General features: G+C 37.5%; 1 protein-coding gene across 2 annotated transcripts in view; it reads right to left on the reverse strand.

Annotated features, from left to right (window-relative positions):
* LOC128865721 (membrane-associated guanylate kinase, WW and PDZ domain-containing protein 1) overlaps positions 1-15,873 on the reverse strand; it is a 73,781-nt gene continuing 57,908 nt past the window's right edge. Inside the window, exons 1-6 of one of the 2 annotated variants that reach the window (XM_054106009.1) lie at positions 13,188-13,284; positions 12,002-12,146; positions 11,177-11,930; positions 7,695-9,650; positions 7,340-7,631; positions 1-1,601 (exon numbers count right to left, since the gene is read on the reverse strand). In XM_054106009.1, coding sequence (XP_053961984.1) covers positions 1,150-1,601; positions 7,340-7,631; positions 7,695-9,650; positions 11,177-11,930; positions 12,002-12,146; positions 13,188-13,233 — 3,645 coding nt within the window. In that variant the 5' untranslated portion in view covers positions 13,234-13,284 and the 3' untranslated portion in view covers positions 1-1,149. Of the gene's footprint in view, positions 1,602-7,339; positions 7,632-7,694; positions 9,651-11,176; positions 11,931-12,001; positions 12,147-13,187; positions 13,285-15,873 lie in introns of those variants that run through there. The other variant, XM_054106008.1, reaches the window with a different exon arrangement.

The following is a 15,873-nucleotide window of genomic DNA, read 5'->3' on the forward strand; positions in this document are numbered from 1 at the left end:
TATATTTATAAATATTTATTTGCAATAATTTTCAGTACAATATTTATTCACTATTATGCAGCCCTACTACGAATAATCCTAGGATATTCCTAGTATTTATTCCGGCAAAGTATTTATGCCGGCACAATATAGAGTATAATATTAATATTAACATAATTATACTAAAACTAACTGCATTATAAGTACACTGGTGACCTAAGGCTATTGCATGCTATGAAATATGGTACATGTGCTTTATTATTTGAGCATATATGTAAATTCATTAGATTAATGCTGACTGTAGATATATAATAAGTATGTACATATACTAAAATGTGGGATGAAAGGCTGCATTTAGTGGGCATTGCCCAATTCGAGTCTAAAATTAAAAATAAAATTTATATTCGTTTTTTTTAAAGACCTATCAATAAAAGTGTAGTATATTCGTACACTATAAGTATTTTATAAGATATGCATAATAAAGTTGCACAAATGCAAAACACATCTGTGTATAAAAAAGTTCCCTAGGTTAAAAAATGGTAACAATTTTGTAATATACATTCAATAAAACAAGAATGCTTAACTTGTAAAATTTAATTTTATATATATATAATATTTACTTTTTACTTTTTTTTGTTTAGACGCCATGCAACAGCACACACGGCTAATTTCAGTCTTTGGGATTCAATACGACGAAACTATGTAATAATGCGAATAACTTAAAAATTCTTAATTAGGAAAAAGAATACATGATTTTTGCTCTTAGAAGTATATATTTTTTTAGTTTCATTTGCTTTACTAACTGTGAGAATAGGGAAACATTTTAAATTCTACGAAAATTTTGTTTCTGTTGTCACTGTAGTTGGATGGCATCCTCCTTTTTAACTTATTGGCATTATTCTCACAATTAGGTACGTAAATATCTATAAAACAGGAAATGTTTAAATGAATTTAAGTAAAAATACGCAAAACGTTTCCGATGCATTCGTTTATACTAAATATATATAAACTCGTTTATACTGTAAATTACTAAATATAATATAATTTTATTTTGTATAAAAACTTTAATATAAAAGCATTCAGTTTGCCTTTGAAGTGTTATTCGTATATACAGTGTTGTTGTTGTGCTTAGAGGAAGCTTTTGTAGAGACTTATACGCAAGTCTCAAAGTCATAAATGTTGTGGCAATTGTTGTTGTTGCTGCTGCAATTGTGGGTGCTGCTGCTGTGTGAAATTTGTTGCCGTACTTGTTCTGGGCTGTTCAATAAAGTAGGTGCCACTGCCGTCATTGCTGGGCAACAGATTTGGCGATATGCGTGATTTATGTTGTTGTGTTGCCAATGGCGTGTATAGTAGTTGTGTTTGTGATAGCTGACCTGGCGACACCTGTGCCGAGTTAACGAGCAATGCCGAAGTTGGGGTTCCCGCAGTGGTTGTTGGTGTTGTTAATGCGTCTTTCGGACAACCGATGGTTAGACGCACGTGAAGGCCCGATTCTTTTATGAGATTGACTACATCACCATGTGGCATGCCGGCAATATCAATGCGGTTTACAGCGATGATGCGATCACCTACTTTCAACTCACCACAACGATCGGCTGGACTACCAGGTATTAACTTACCTGAATGTGTAGAAAATAAATTGAGTTTTTTTTAGCTTTTGTCAAACAAGTTGGTATATTAAATAAAAAAAAAGAATTATTTATATATAAACTTTTTGGTGCATATGATCGCGGTACTTTTGAACGACTTGACCGATCAGTATTATATTCATCACAATATACAAATCATATAAGCTTTTACTGTGCTCCGCAATAGACGAAGTAACTGATACAAAAAGAACTGGACATATACTTAAGGGGTTACGCCACTCTAGCTACTGTAAAAAACGCAGTTTTTTAAGGATTTTTTTTACATTGAAAGAAAGGTGCTAGGAAAAAACTTTTTAAGTATATTATTAAGCATGTATTTAAGTGTAATTACAAATATTTTTTTTGAAAAATATTACAAAATGGCGCCTTTGGAGTGAATCTCTGAACGCGCCCTGCGAAAAAGGCACTTCACGGCACGCAGTACAACTGACGTAAATGTCCACCTAAACCAAATTAAAAAAATTCATCTCAATCGACGTGAGTATAGCTGTAGAAATACGTACGGGATTTTAGAAATATTGAAATTTGTGTATTTTGCAGATGTTTGAAGTCAAAAGTAGAATTTTTCATCTAAAATGGAACCGTTAATTGTTTATAAAAATTTTTCTAATTAATTAATAAAAAAATCCGTACGTATTTCAGTGCGGAATAATGTTCTAAAGATCCTTGTACAATTACAAGTGAAAATATTAAAAATTGTTTGTGTTATGCTGCGTGCAGTTTTGAAAAATCACGTTTTGAGATAAACACGGTTTAAATTTGAATAGTCGTGTCAGAGACGTCAGAGGCGCTCGCGCAAAAGTGCGAAATATTAGAGATAAACATTTTTTTCACGCATAGGATTTTTTGTTTTATATTCTAAAGAGTTTAAAGCATCTTTTAAGCGAAAAAAAAAAAAATTTCGATATTTTGAAAATCCTAGAGTGGCCTAACCCCTTAAGGGGGCAGCTCCTCCAGCACTTTCAAATTTTCCATTTTTTTTTGGTTTAAAAATTCATTTACAATCTAAATATTACCTTTTCAATTTTTTAAGCTTAATAGAAAGTCTAAAAAGTCCTTATAAAGTCAGTGAAGTGATGAGCGTCGAACGAAAGATGAGTAAGAACGAAAACTTTAATCGCGTTTTTCTCGAAATACGAAATACGCGCTGTCGAATGTAACTCAAAAAGTAATCAAGATATCAACTTAAAATTTTACAGCGATATTCTTTAACATATTGGCCTTTGCATGTATCTCAACATTTTTATTAATTATCACTAAAAATATTGTTTTCATCAATTTCTTTATAAAAAAGTGTAATTTTTTTTCTTTTTCACCTCAAATTTTCATTTTTTTTTTTTTAAAAGGCTAAGAGAAAATTTTGGTCTGGTTCATTTCAATTGATTACAAAAGGCTGTACATTCCACGGCGCAAATTAAAGAAGCCACGTTTGTACAGTTATAGCGCCACCATTTTTGTTTGTTTTATTATTTAAAAAATTTTTATACAGTAGAGCGCCGATTATCCGAAACAATTGGTGCAGAGGGTGTTCGGATAATCGATTTTTCGGATAAACGAACATTTGCGAAATTCCAGTTCTTTGTTGAGGGTAGGGTAATAAAACATGTCATTGGATTAGAAATACATATTATGTATGTAATGCTTTTTAATGATACACTAGAGTACAGTACATATTATGAATAGTCACATTTAAGTAGGGATTGCACACACGGTACATAAATACATATGTCTAAACATTTTTTAATAGAACAAAACTAATCTAAAAAAAAAGTCGAGCATATTTGTTTGCTTAAGTTTTGAGACTCTGTTTTTTGCCGCCAAATCTCTTAGCCGTTTTAAAGACTGCACAGAATCGCATGTGTTCATCATGTTCTAAATATTATATAACATGCTATCGATGAAGACACGGAAAATGCCAAAATCATGACGTTCCCTTGCGTCGCTCTCTGAGTCATTTCTATTAAACGTTTCTATTTCATTTGTACATACTTTTTTTATTCTTTATATCCGAAAATGGCGACATGTTTCCTTTCGGTTAACCGACGTTTCGGATGACCGGCTTTCGGATAATCGACGCTCTACTGTATATTCATTGAAGCATGAATATTAATATGTAATTTGTTATTGAAAAAGTCGTTGTCTGGAAGTGTTGCCCCCCAGAACAACAAAATTATACGTGTACGCGGAGGGTATTGCGATAATCAGCAAAAACTTCAATGAAATTATTGGTAAATTTGGATTGAGAATTAACGAGAAAAAAAAAACAAAATATATGTTAATGTCCAGAAAAAATAATGTGGTACCTGGCTCAATCTAAAGTGGAGCATAAGAATTTGAAGCGGTAAAAACTTCCGCGTATTTAGGGTTTAAAGGGTTATGAGTAGTCAGAATTTTCAAAAAACTGGATTGTTTTGCCTTTTATCAAAGCATAATATCTTAAAAATATTGAGTAAAAATTTGAAGTGAATCCGACAAATACTTTTTGAGTTATTCAACAATTGAGGTTAAGAGAATCTTACCTTAGCCATCAACAGAAGGAGTCACGCAAGAATACTAGACGAATACCTCTTCCTACATCAAACGACAGACTTTTGCAGCTCAGCAAAGTTGCATTTAAACACATCCTTTACCACAACTTTCCCAACGAGAAAAGATTGGGACAATAGAAGCGGAATCAGCACCTATACTGATGGTTCCAAGCTAAATGATCAAGTAGCCGGAGGCCTTCATTCTGAAGGAATGAATGCCAACATCTCATTCCGGTTACCGGATCACTGCAGTGTATTTCAAGCTGAAATTTTAGCTATCAGGGAAGGCCTGCTAGCCCACAAGAGATATATATACATATATACAATATTAGCCATATAACTTTACGGAATTAAAAATGCTATAAAAAAGAAACTGCTCAATATTTTTCCAAACTGTTTTTTTTTATTTTGAAGTACAATCCTTCCGGTTAATGATGGAACACAACTTCATTCATATGGCTGCCTCGGCTAGTCATGCACCATCCCATACGATCGGTCCAATTTTTCAACACATTTTCGATTGTATGCGGCTGTATTTCAGCTATGACATCGCGTATGTTGGTCTTCAGTGCATCAATTTTTGCTGGTTTGTTGGCATAACACTGGTCTTTGACGGCACCCCAAAGATAATAATCCAACGGCTTCAAATCGCAGTTCCGAGGCGGCCAAACGCAAAGTAACGCACGTACGCTTCATTCGGTGCTTTTCTTCTTCCCATGGCCGTACGTAATTTTCGTACACATTCTGCAACATTATCATGATTTTCAAAGTAATGTCGCAATATTTCCCAGCGTTCTTTGAGCGTATACACAACCATTTTCGTTCAGCGGAAGAATAAAACTAATTTTCTGTCAAATCAGATGACAGCTAAGTGTTACCATTCTTCAAATAATACCTAGTTCAAATCCGTAACGATAGATGGCGGGCCCTATATATAATTGGCGCGTACACCCTTTTTGGGTGTTTGGCCGAGCTCCTCCTCCTATTTGTGGTGTGCGTCTTGATGTTGCTCCACAAATGGAGGGGCCCACAGTTTCAAGCCGACATCGAACGGCAAATATTTTTTATGAGGAGCTTTTTCATGGCAAAAATACACTCGGAGGTTTGCCATTGCCTGCCGAGGGGCGGCCGCTATTAGAAAATTTTTTTTCTTAATTTTGGTGTTTCACCGAGATTCGAACCTACGTTCTCTCTGTGAATTCCGAATGGAAGTCACACACCAACCCATTCGGCTACGGCGGCCACCACAAGAGATATAAACATATATTCAGATAGCCAATCGGCCCTGAAAGCTATAAAATCGCCTAATATTAACTCGAAGGCAGTAAAAGAATGTATCGACGTTTTGACAGAACTGTCACAGTACTTTGTAATAAACCTGCTCTGGGTGTCGGGTCATAGAGATATAGAACGCAACTGTAAAGTAGATGAACTAGCGAGATTGGGTACCACATTACCGATCCAACCAGACAAAGCGAACATATCTATATCTTTAGCAACTTGTAATATGCTTATAGACAAACACACTATCAGTGCTGTCAACGGGCTACAGAACGACGTGACCGGAATGGAACATGGACCACACAAACCGACTGTTGAAACTAAACAGGAAAAACATGAGAAATCTTCTCGGGGTCCTAACAGGGCATTGTCTGATTGGCAGGCATGCCGGTAGACTGGTAGCACCCCTATTTCAAAATGTCATAACTTTTTTTTTAAAAATCGTACAATAATTTAAAAAAATGGGTTTTAAAGCTAAAGAGTTGTACTATGCGACCTTTTCGTCGAAAATTGAAAAAAAAAAATGTCTATCCCAAAAAAAATTATCAAAAATGGCTAAAATGGCCATTTTTTGACCTTTTAGGCTTCATTTACCAAAAATCCTGACGTGATGGAGCATTTTGAAGGTCAGATTCGTTTTCAGCGCATAAAAAACTACAATACAAGAAACAAGTACAGCCATTCTAGAAACTGAAAAAAGTTAAATTTCGCAGGCCTGTGTAATTGACGCTAAAAAATTTGCAACGAAAGCAAAAGGCAGACCAAGATTAAGATAGATCTATGAACTAGAAGACGACATGGGGAAGGTACGGTACACTAGACATGGTTGGTTTGCTGGGGCGGCAGTCCTTAGTCGGGAAAAACCCGAGTCATTCCGGCAACGTAGAACCGGTTGTCATGGGAATGTAATGGATAATGAATTATCCAGAATTGGCCCCCACATACTAAACATATGTCCAGCATGTGAAGGCACACGGCACGACACTAACCCCCTTTTCACATGACCCATCAAACCCACTCATCTAACGCCCCTTTCCCTCTGGACCCAACCTGTCGAAACAACAAGTTTCCTAGACCTATCGATCATTTTCGATAAGTATACTGTTACAACAACAATAACGACATGAGAACATTTCGAGCAACAGGCCAAAGCTTAAACAGAACAAATGATGATGATGATACAAATATTTTTTTTTATCAAGATGATAGTTCTGAACTATGCTAGGAAGAAAGCGAGGGCAACGAATTAATAGTAGTCAGGACAAGTATATGTACTTATATATCGTCCCCTTAGTATTAAAATAGCCTATAAATTTTTTGATGTTTTGAGAAAATGAATTTCAAACTTTTTGTCGAAAGTAGCTCTCACTCAAATCTCGTTATGTCTGTAAATATTTATTATTTTTTGACTGACGTTTTGACCCACTTTGTGGAACTAGAATTTGACAAAATTTTGACCACATATAAAATCGACGATGGAGAATCCAAAAATTCAATAAAAAAAATAATAGCCTATGAGCACATAGGCTATTGTTATACTAAGGGGACGATATAGTTTAAATGAGCATATTAAAAAAATATTAGAACATCGTAAATATACGATTCTTCATTAACGCGACACTGGTTCGAGTGTGGCACCGAATACTGTCACTTTATCAGCACTCCACAAACTACAACATGAGTTTTTAGGTGCTAAATATTTAAAATTTAGGTCGTGCGTACAATAGCTCTGTTAATGATCGCAAAGTCTTGTGCAGAACTCAAAATAGTGTTTGACCAAAAAGTTTGAAGATCAGTTGCACATTTTGTGATCTACAATACAAAACAAAAAATGTTTGGCAGCCACTTAATACTTCTTCCTTTTTCCTCTTCTGCGAATGAAATTACTTTGTTACTTACCGATGGTGGAACCGTAGAACTGGTTTGAAGAAGATATGATCACAAAGCCGAAGCCCTCGGACTCGTGTCGGCTCACTATCACATCGTACGGGTAGCGGAAGGCGTTTCGTAGAGGCACCGTTAACGACGGAGGTGGCGGTAATGGCATTTGGTTTTCCTGTTCTTGACGTTGTGTTTGCAACAAGTGTGGTTGTTGTGTTAACCGTAATCGGCGCCGCAGTATCATAGTCACTTGGCCTCGCAATGCCGCTTCGCCCATCAGTGAAACAACTTTGTGGTGCGACGAATTGACCTTTAGAAAAATTATACTTATACATATACCTACATAGATGGCACAGTACATCGCACTACTTACCACATTAATACCATCTATGCTGAGTATCTCGTCACCTGTATTAATGCGCTGGTCGTTATCTGCAGCACCGCCAGGCACAACGTGGCCGACCGTCACTTGTGAGCCTTCTTCGGTGCCGCCAACAATGCGGAACCCAAACCCTAACGCCTGACGCTCTAAAGTAACCTCACACAGTTCATATTGCTCAGTCGTCAAATCGTCAAGCACATCGAGCGCACCGCCATTGCGTTGCATATATGGCAAATTTCCGCCGGGAGATGACTGTAAAGTATTGGTGTAAACTCCTGCGCCCAGCCAAGAAATCGGAGCCTGTTGCGATAGACTGCTAACAGCTGGCGAATGTTGCAAATGTGGTGGAGGCTGCTGTAGCAGGGACTGATTAACATACGGCGCAGAGCACTGTTTCTGTGGTTGTGGTGCATCGAGTGTGGAGAAGCCTACACGCCGACGATCACTCAATAGCTCGTTCACACGTTTTTGCATACGTTCGTTTTGGATGTGAGCCGCTTGCAATGGCGTTGTGACATGCAACGATGCAGGCGAGTACTGTGATCCATGCGGGTGTGGATGCGGCGGTGGCGGTAATTGTAGTGGGTGATGATGTAGGAGATTGTGATGCGCGGCGGATGTTGTCGTTAAACTGAGGGGTGTGGACGGCGAGTAGCTACTAGCGGAAATGTTTATATGAGGCGGCGTGTGCAACTGTTGCGGCGCATAGTAGGTATTCATACTGGACGGTAGCGGTGAGATTCCGTAGATATTATTACCTCCACGTACACCCGCTGTTACGTACTCTTGATGATCGTAACGCATTAGGTCACCAACACTTGAGGGTAGCGAGAGGCCGCTGGCGTGGTGGTAGCCTACGTTTGTGACACCACCACCGTTTGCACCGCCACTTGCGGCAGTTTCAGCGAGCATAGATACTCCAGCTAGTCGCTCACTCAAGCTAGTGACCAATTTCGGGTATGGATCCAAGAAGGGTATCTCTTGGTTGATTGCTTCAATCTCTTGCAGACTATTTGTTGATTTGTGTGTACCGGTATCCAATTGAGATTTGCTTGTGGACAATCTTCCATTGTCATTTCCCAATGAAGTGTCATTGTTGATATTATCGTCATGTTGTAGTTCATCATTTGGAGTTTGTGCCCGTGTGTGTCGCGTATCGACCAATGGCGTTTTGGGTCGTATCGGTAAAATCTCCTTTTGTTGCGTGCTGTAAAGATCCGCGGTCGGTGTCTTACTGCGAAATAGGGCCGATGTGAAGTTCTTACGCAATTTAGCTACATTGCCTAAGCTGCTGTTAGTGTTGTTCATTGGTTGTGGGTTGCTTGCAACGGTGCTATAAATGCCGCCAGATGGCGATGCCCTTTCACTGTTCGTAGATGGACTTCCACGTTGAATTTTGACAAGCGTCGGTTCGGTTTTCGAACAGTCCTTAAGTATCTGCACCACTTCGAGATGACTCTGTTGTCGCACATCGACACCATTGATCTCTAATAGAACATCGCCCTCTTGTAATTGCGTGCAACAATTGTAGTCAAGAATCTTCTTCACCTTCTGGCCGTAAGCCGAGTCTGCAATGGTGAAACCGAAGCCCATGGCTCCCTTTACAATGGTAAATGTGTGCATCTGGAGTTCAGGCTTTTTCATCAATATGAAACCGTCATTTAAACCGCCAGTGGCTGTTGAGTGCTGACTTCGTAAATGGTTATGCGGATGCACTTTTACGGCACCATCTCCGCCGCTAACATCGAGAAAATTATAATTTCCATCCATATGTAGGTCAAGTAACATTCGTCGCTGTTTGTCTGTGGCTGCAACACTCACGCCATCCACCGCTATCGTCGTGACCACCTCCGTATTCGGATCATTGGGATCGAACGGTAAAGGATAGCCGCGGCAAACTTCTAAAGTAGCGGTTTCTCCCGGCAAAATTGACTGGAATATATTAACCTAACCGAAAATTGGTTTTAATTGATTACTATACGAAATTAGATCACGTTAATATGATGCAAAAAAATTTATTAAATTAGTACAAATATGAAAAGTAGCAAAATAAGTAAAATAAATATAAATTGCAGAATAAATCAAAAATAAATTAAACTCAGCGGACTGGCTTTCATGTTTGACTTTATCAAAGAAAAACTGTCAAATGTACCGATTTTCCTCTTTGTTGACTTGCATTGTTAACACCCTGTAACTCACAAATGAATGACACAAACAAAGAACAGCAAAATAATTTTTTTAGTGTGAAATGTCACCTTAACAACAGGAATAAACTTTAAATTGTTTGACCAATACTTTACGAGATATCAAAGACTGCAGCCATCCACCGGGAAAATAATGGATTTCTTTTTGGCCAATCTAATATATTTATAATGTATGAAAAATTATATGCAAATATACGAATGCTGCTCTTTATATGTATTTCTGGTATAACAATAAAATAATGCACATTGGTGGCTGAAATGGCTTTTCTAAATTTTCTTCATGATGACTACCAAATAAACATTCACATTCGTTTGAACCAATTTTCGAAACACTTTGTCCAGTCGCGTTTCCAGAGCATTTCTTAAATTGTGTGTGAGCTAATAACACAATTTTTTACCACAAAGTGATCGTGCACAATCTCTTTTGATGTTCGCCATACTAATGTCCAAGGATGTCTCAATCTCACGCATTATGACATTACGAGCTTGCTCAATCATTTCGCATACGGCACCGATATTTTCTTGCAGAACAACTGATTTTCCTAACTAAGAAAATTCATTGTATCAGCTTTTTGCGGATATTTTGCATTATTGTCTTGTTAATTCACATCGATATTGTGGAAAATAATCGTACGAAAATGGTTTAATTCAATTTTTTATTGCCGAGATAGATTTTTAAAGCCACTGTAAACAACACTAATATAGCTCACATATCAAGTGCGTTTTTCACAAAATAGGTCAAACTTTCCAATGGCAACGTCAGATGGCACCTGACAACACTAGGCCAGAAATATAAAAAGCAACCCTCGTATCACTCGAAAGATATTTTTTTGGTGCCGAAGGGTAGAAAATTAATCAAATTTCAATTTAATTTAATATAAAGCGAAGAAATCAGTTTAAAAATTCCACTAAGCCAAATACCAAAACATGCATATGTGCCTGCTAAATGTATGCTTTAATATTGTTACTGAATTAAGAAAACGTGTTAAAGCAGCGGCTTGAAAATAAGATTTAAATTAAGATAAACAGATTAAGATGAATATGTATGTAGACGAAGAAAATAATAAAGATAGGTATAGGGATAAAGTTAAAGTAAAAAAGATGAAGAACAGAATACAAATAGAAACAAAGATAGAGTTAGAGAAAGGGATAAAGATAAACATAAGGAGGCAAAGACAAAATACACTGGGCAAATTCTAGTAATATATTAAAGTGAAATAATAAACTTATGTATTGTATTATTTCATATAATAGAAACCAACAACTCACCATTTCGTGATGAGTAAACCCGAGCACACAAGTGTCATTCACATAAACCAACACATCGCCGGTTTGCAGCTGGCCATCCAAACTCGCCGGCCCATGTGGAACAATCGATTTGATTTGCAGAAACTCCTCCGCACCATCATCACCGCCCACAATAGTAATGCCCAGACCTCGTGCAGACTTTACTAGCGATGCCGTGATACGCTCGCCCTGCATTTCAGCGGGACTTCGTGTAAACTTATATGGCAACAGCGCTGTTGGCGGCGTCTGCAAATTCGCATTGGGGGGAGGTGGTTGCATACAACGCTGCGCTAAATCTACCATACCGCTACCAACATTTGCAACTCGATCGCCTTCACTACCACCAACTACAGAGCCACCACCAACGCCTCCATTCAAAGGTGAAGGTAACCGATTTGAAGGTGTTTGCGGACGTTGTTGTGACTGCGGGTGAGGTAGCATTGTCTGTTGCGCTATGCTGCAATCTCCTTGGATGTTTTGTGGACTGAGGTGTGTTGGTGGTGGCGGTTGATGTTGTTGTTTTTGTTTTTGTTCAGCTGCTCGTCGTTTAGCTTCCAATACGGGATTCTCATATTGAGTACGTCGGTTTACGTGATCTATATAGTAGGTGCCATAGAGTGAATCTTCTATTTTCTCCCAACCATATGGCAGCTCGTCGTCGCCACAATCCTCTAACAATTTCTTTTGGAATTTCGAGAGACGTGGATCGAGCCAATGGGATGTGCCAGTGTTGTGACTTTTGGAAAAATAATTATTTAATGATAATAACATTGAATTATAAATTGAATAGATTTTGTATCATCTTACTCGATAAAATATAGTTCACCACGTTCGGTGTATGCTGTCTCCCATTTGGGTGGTAAGGGACCCAAACCATCGCCAGGATCATCAATTTCAGAACCAACTACATCACTCGTAGCACCTCCGTTATAGCAGTTCTGTAGCAAATTTTCTGCAAAAGTAGACATTTTGTTATTCAAAGAAATTATCAGAGATTACGAATTATAATATTAGGTGAGTATAAATATTATATAATAGGAATTAGTTTGTCCGCCAAGTATTTGCCTATAACTAACACATACCGAACACATACTGTATATTGTTTTATAGAAATACAGGGTGATTGAATAAGACCGCAAATTTTCTTTTATAAATAAAATACAACCAAATTTGTCGAAATTATTATTTTTTATTTCATCACATTTTTCAGTCTATGCAAATCTGTATGAAACACAATATCAGTTAAATGCCCACTACCACTCCTCTTGCATAGGTTGCGCATATCAAAAACTTCCATGACTTTTTGGCATAGCTCGGTATATCGTTTTCTAGCTCTGGATTCGCGCTTATTGGCATAGAGCGTACTTTTTACTTAGCTCCAGAGAAAAAAGCCCAATGGCGCCAAGTCTCAAGTTCTTGACGGCCATTTCACGGTGCGATAATGCGTCTTGTCCGCTTCGTTCGGAATTGGGTCATTGTTTCATGGGATGTGCGGCAAGTGGCAGTGTGACATATTGAGCAAATCCATGTCATAACATTCAGGACACAAAATGTTCATTAGCATGTCACCGTAGCAGCGTTACCGGCATCATTTCTGAATAAGTACGGTCAGATAGCTCCGACGTCCTCGCTGCGGGTGCATAGTCTGTTTATTTTTATACTGCAGTTGTCCAGTTCACAAAATTATAAATCTTCCAGATCTCAGTCCATTGGACTATAGTTTATGGTCAGAATTGGAGAATATGGCCTGTTAAAGACCTCACAGAAATTTGGAGAGTCTCAAACAATCTTTGGTTCGAGCAACGGCGTTAATATCCATGGAAACCGTGCGTGCTGCAATAGCTCCATGGCCTAATGATTTGAAGGCTTGTGTAAAAGCCAATGGTGACCATTTCGAATGAAAATTCAATTTTTTTTAATATTTAGATGATTAAATAAGACTAACTTCATTAAAATAAAAGTATTGTAATTCCATATCTTTAACCGACTTAACTTGTAACAGAAGTTATGGCAGTCCTAAGTATTCTTTTTGGAATCATTGATCTTCCTTCTTCGCGGATAAGAGTCTCGCGTGCGCTTAACAGTGATTTTTATAGTTCCTTGACATTTTTACCCACTTAAGAAAATAAGTGCCCGCGTCCGGTCATTAGAGTGGTATTTCTTATAAAAACGGTACGTAAAACTTGGTTCTCGAACTGTTGTTCGTTTATGAGAAATGTCTGCAAGTAGAGGTTTCACTGTATTGAATATATGTAAGCTTATGCATACCTACATACTTATATACATATACAGTGTGCGCCATCTCGAGCTTCGGTATGGAAATATTGAATAACTTTAGCAACTAGCAAAATTGAATGTTTGTTGGTGTTTTTTTATTTGATTTTGTCCTTTACAATCTGTTTCAACTGCACTTAGAACACAACATCTAACAAATGACCACCTTTACGAGCCACACAATATTGTGCTCTTTTTTTCGAATTTTTCATTACTTTTGCTAGCATTTCGGGTGATATTGCCTCTATTTCAGATCTAATGTTGGTCCTGAGCGCTTCCAATGTAGTAGGCTTGTTGGCGTATACTCTACTTTTTAAATAGCCCCACAAAAAAAAATCCGGCGGCGTCAAATCCGGCGATCTTGGAGGCCACTCAGCATCGCCAACTTTCGACATCAACCAGCCAGGGAACTTTAGCTTCAAAAAGTTCATCGTTTTGATCGCCGTGTGGCAGTTTCAACAATTTCATTGGAGCGTCTTTTACGAACTGAAACACGTTGATGATTTGCTACAGACCCCGATTCTTCAAAATTTTTAGTCAGATTGCGTATGGTGTTATCAGAAGGCACTTTACGACCGCGGTATTTTCGACCGTATGCACATTGAGCAAGCACAATTGAACGACCATTTTCCAAATACATGGTCACAATTTCCGCGCGTTCTTTAGGTGTAAAGTTATTCATCGTTAAAATTGTACTGAATTGACGTTTCCAAATTATTTTTTCTCAAGTCCTTCTGACAATGGACAGCAAAGTTATTCAATATTTCCATACCGAAGCTCGAGATGGCGCACCCTGTATGTGTATGTATATGTATGACAATCGCAGTGTATCACTAGGGCTATGTTAATTGGGTAAACATAAAGAGATAGCCAAAAACTATTTGCGATAAAAAAAAATCTACATAAATATTTCTAAGTTCTTTTATACTCAACCACAAAACTATTCCACTTAATTGATTTCGGTGCAGATGAGTGGAAGTAATTTCAACAATGACACCAATCCAGCTTTACTATCCGGGAGGTAATCAGCGGTTCGCTTTGTTAGTAATATCGACAACAGCACTCACAACACACTCGACATTCTAGCAGTGCAAAATACTCGTTCACATAGAATAAACATTTAAGCAAGAATATTCATATATGTACATACATATGTACGAGGAGTATATAAATACAATAAATATACTATGCATTTAGAAAAATAGGGTCCGGCTTGTGGGGCGAAATAATTAAAGGATTCAATCAATTTGTAATACAAACAACATATGTACATACATATGTACATACTTCAGTATGTTCAAAGTTGAACATAGACTATATAAATACATCTGCACATACATATAGTATGTATGTATGTGAGTAGTGATGCATAAAACAAGCCCATCACTAACTCACTTCTAAAATAAAACAGCTGAAGCGTGAACTGGAGGATGCTATCTACAAAAATAGCATAAAAAACCAGAGATATGAAACAAAATTGCAATACCTCAACGCACACTATACGGGAATCTATGTGACGTGCATAAAAAGGGGTAAGATGGAGGAGAAACAATATTTACTAGTGACAGCAACCGCAGTCGCAGCCGCAACAGTATCAGCATCCATTGACAGCAAAACTTCGACGCTTGATGGTTAGCTGAGTGGTTGTTGTTGTGGGTAGTGGTAGTAGTAGGTTAGCTGCTGTGACGGAATGATTGTTAACACTGCTGACCCACTTTTACTAAGAGCAGCGACAGCGGTACAACAGGTTAAAACTGAATTATACGTCAAACAAAGAAAACAACAAATAAGCACACAAATGAATAGAATGACCGACAAAAATGTTATTTTTTTAATGTTCAAATATTCCAAACCTAGTATATAATAATAACAACAATTGGTTTAGTGATGAATGCGTTTATGGAATTTGTTGTTGCTTGAATGTGTTGATGAGCAAAAATACGGAATGGTTTAATAATGGCATAAGAGGAAAGAGTTAAGAGGTAATTGCAAAGTCTATACAGTGGTTACACAATTATTCGTACACTCACAGTTTATGAATGGATACATCTGGAACTTAAGGTAATAACGAAATAAGGCACAATTTTATGCAAAAATATTATTCGTTCACAGCCATATAAAGAATATTTTATTAAAAAATTAATAGAGAAACGAGTTTTCTGTACTTTGTTGAGCCGCCTTTAGCTTTAATAACTGCTTCTAAATGTCGATGTTTACTTTTTCTTTGGTTTCATTAGCTGCAATTTTCTCCCACTCAACACTTAAAGGTGTCTTTAATGACGCCTTTGATGTTATTTTGAGCTTTCTGATTCTTCTTTCTAGAAGCTCCCAGACATGCTCAGTTGGGTTCAGATGCGGTGATTGAGGTGGAGTTTTAAGCTGCTTTTAATGGTAAACTTGTTGAA

The sequence above is a fragment of the Anastrepha ludens genome, chromosome 6, assembly GCF_028408465.1.
Source record: "Anastrepha ludens isolate Willacy chromosome 6, idAnaLude1.1, whole genome shotgun sequence".
Taxonomy (NCBI): domain Eukaryota; kingdom Metazoa; phylum Arthropoda; class Insecta; order Diptera; family Tephritidae; genus Anastrepha; species Anastrepha ludens.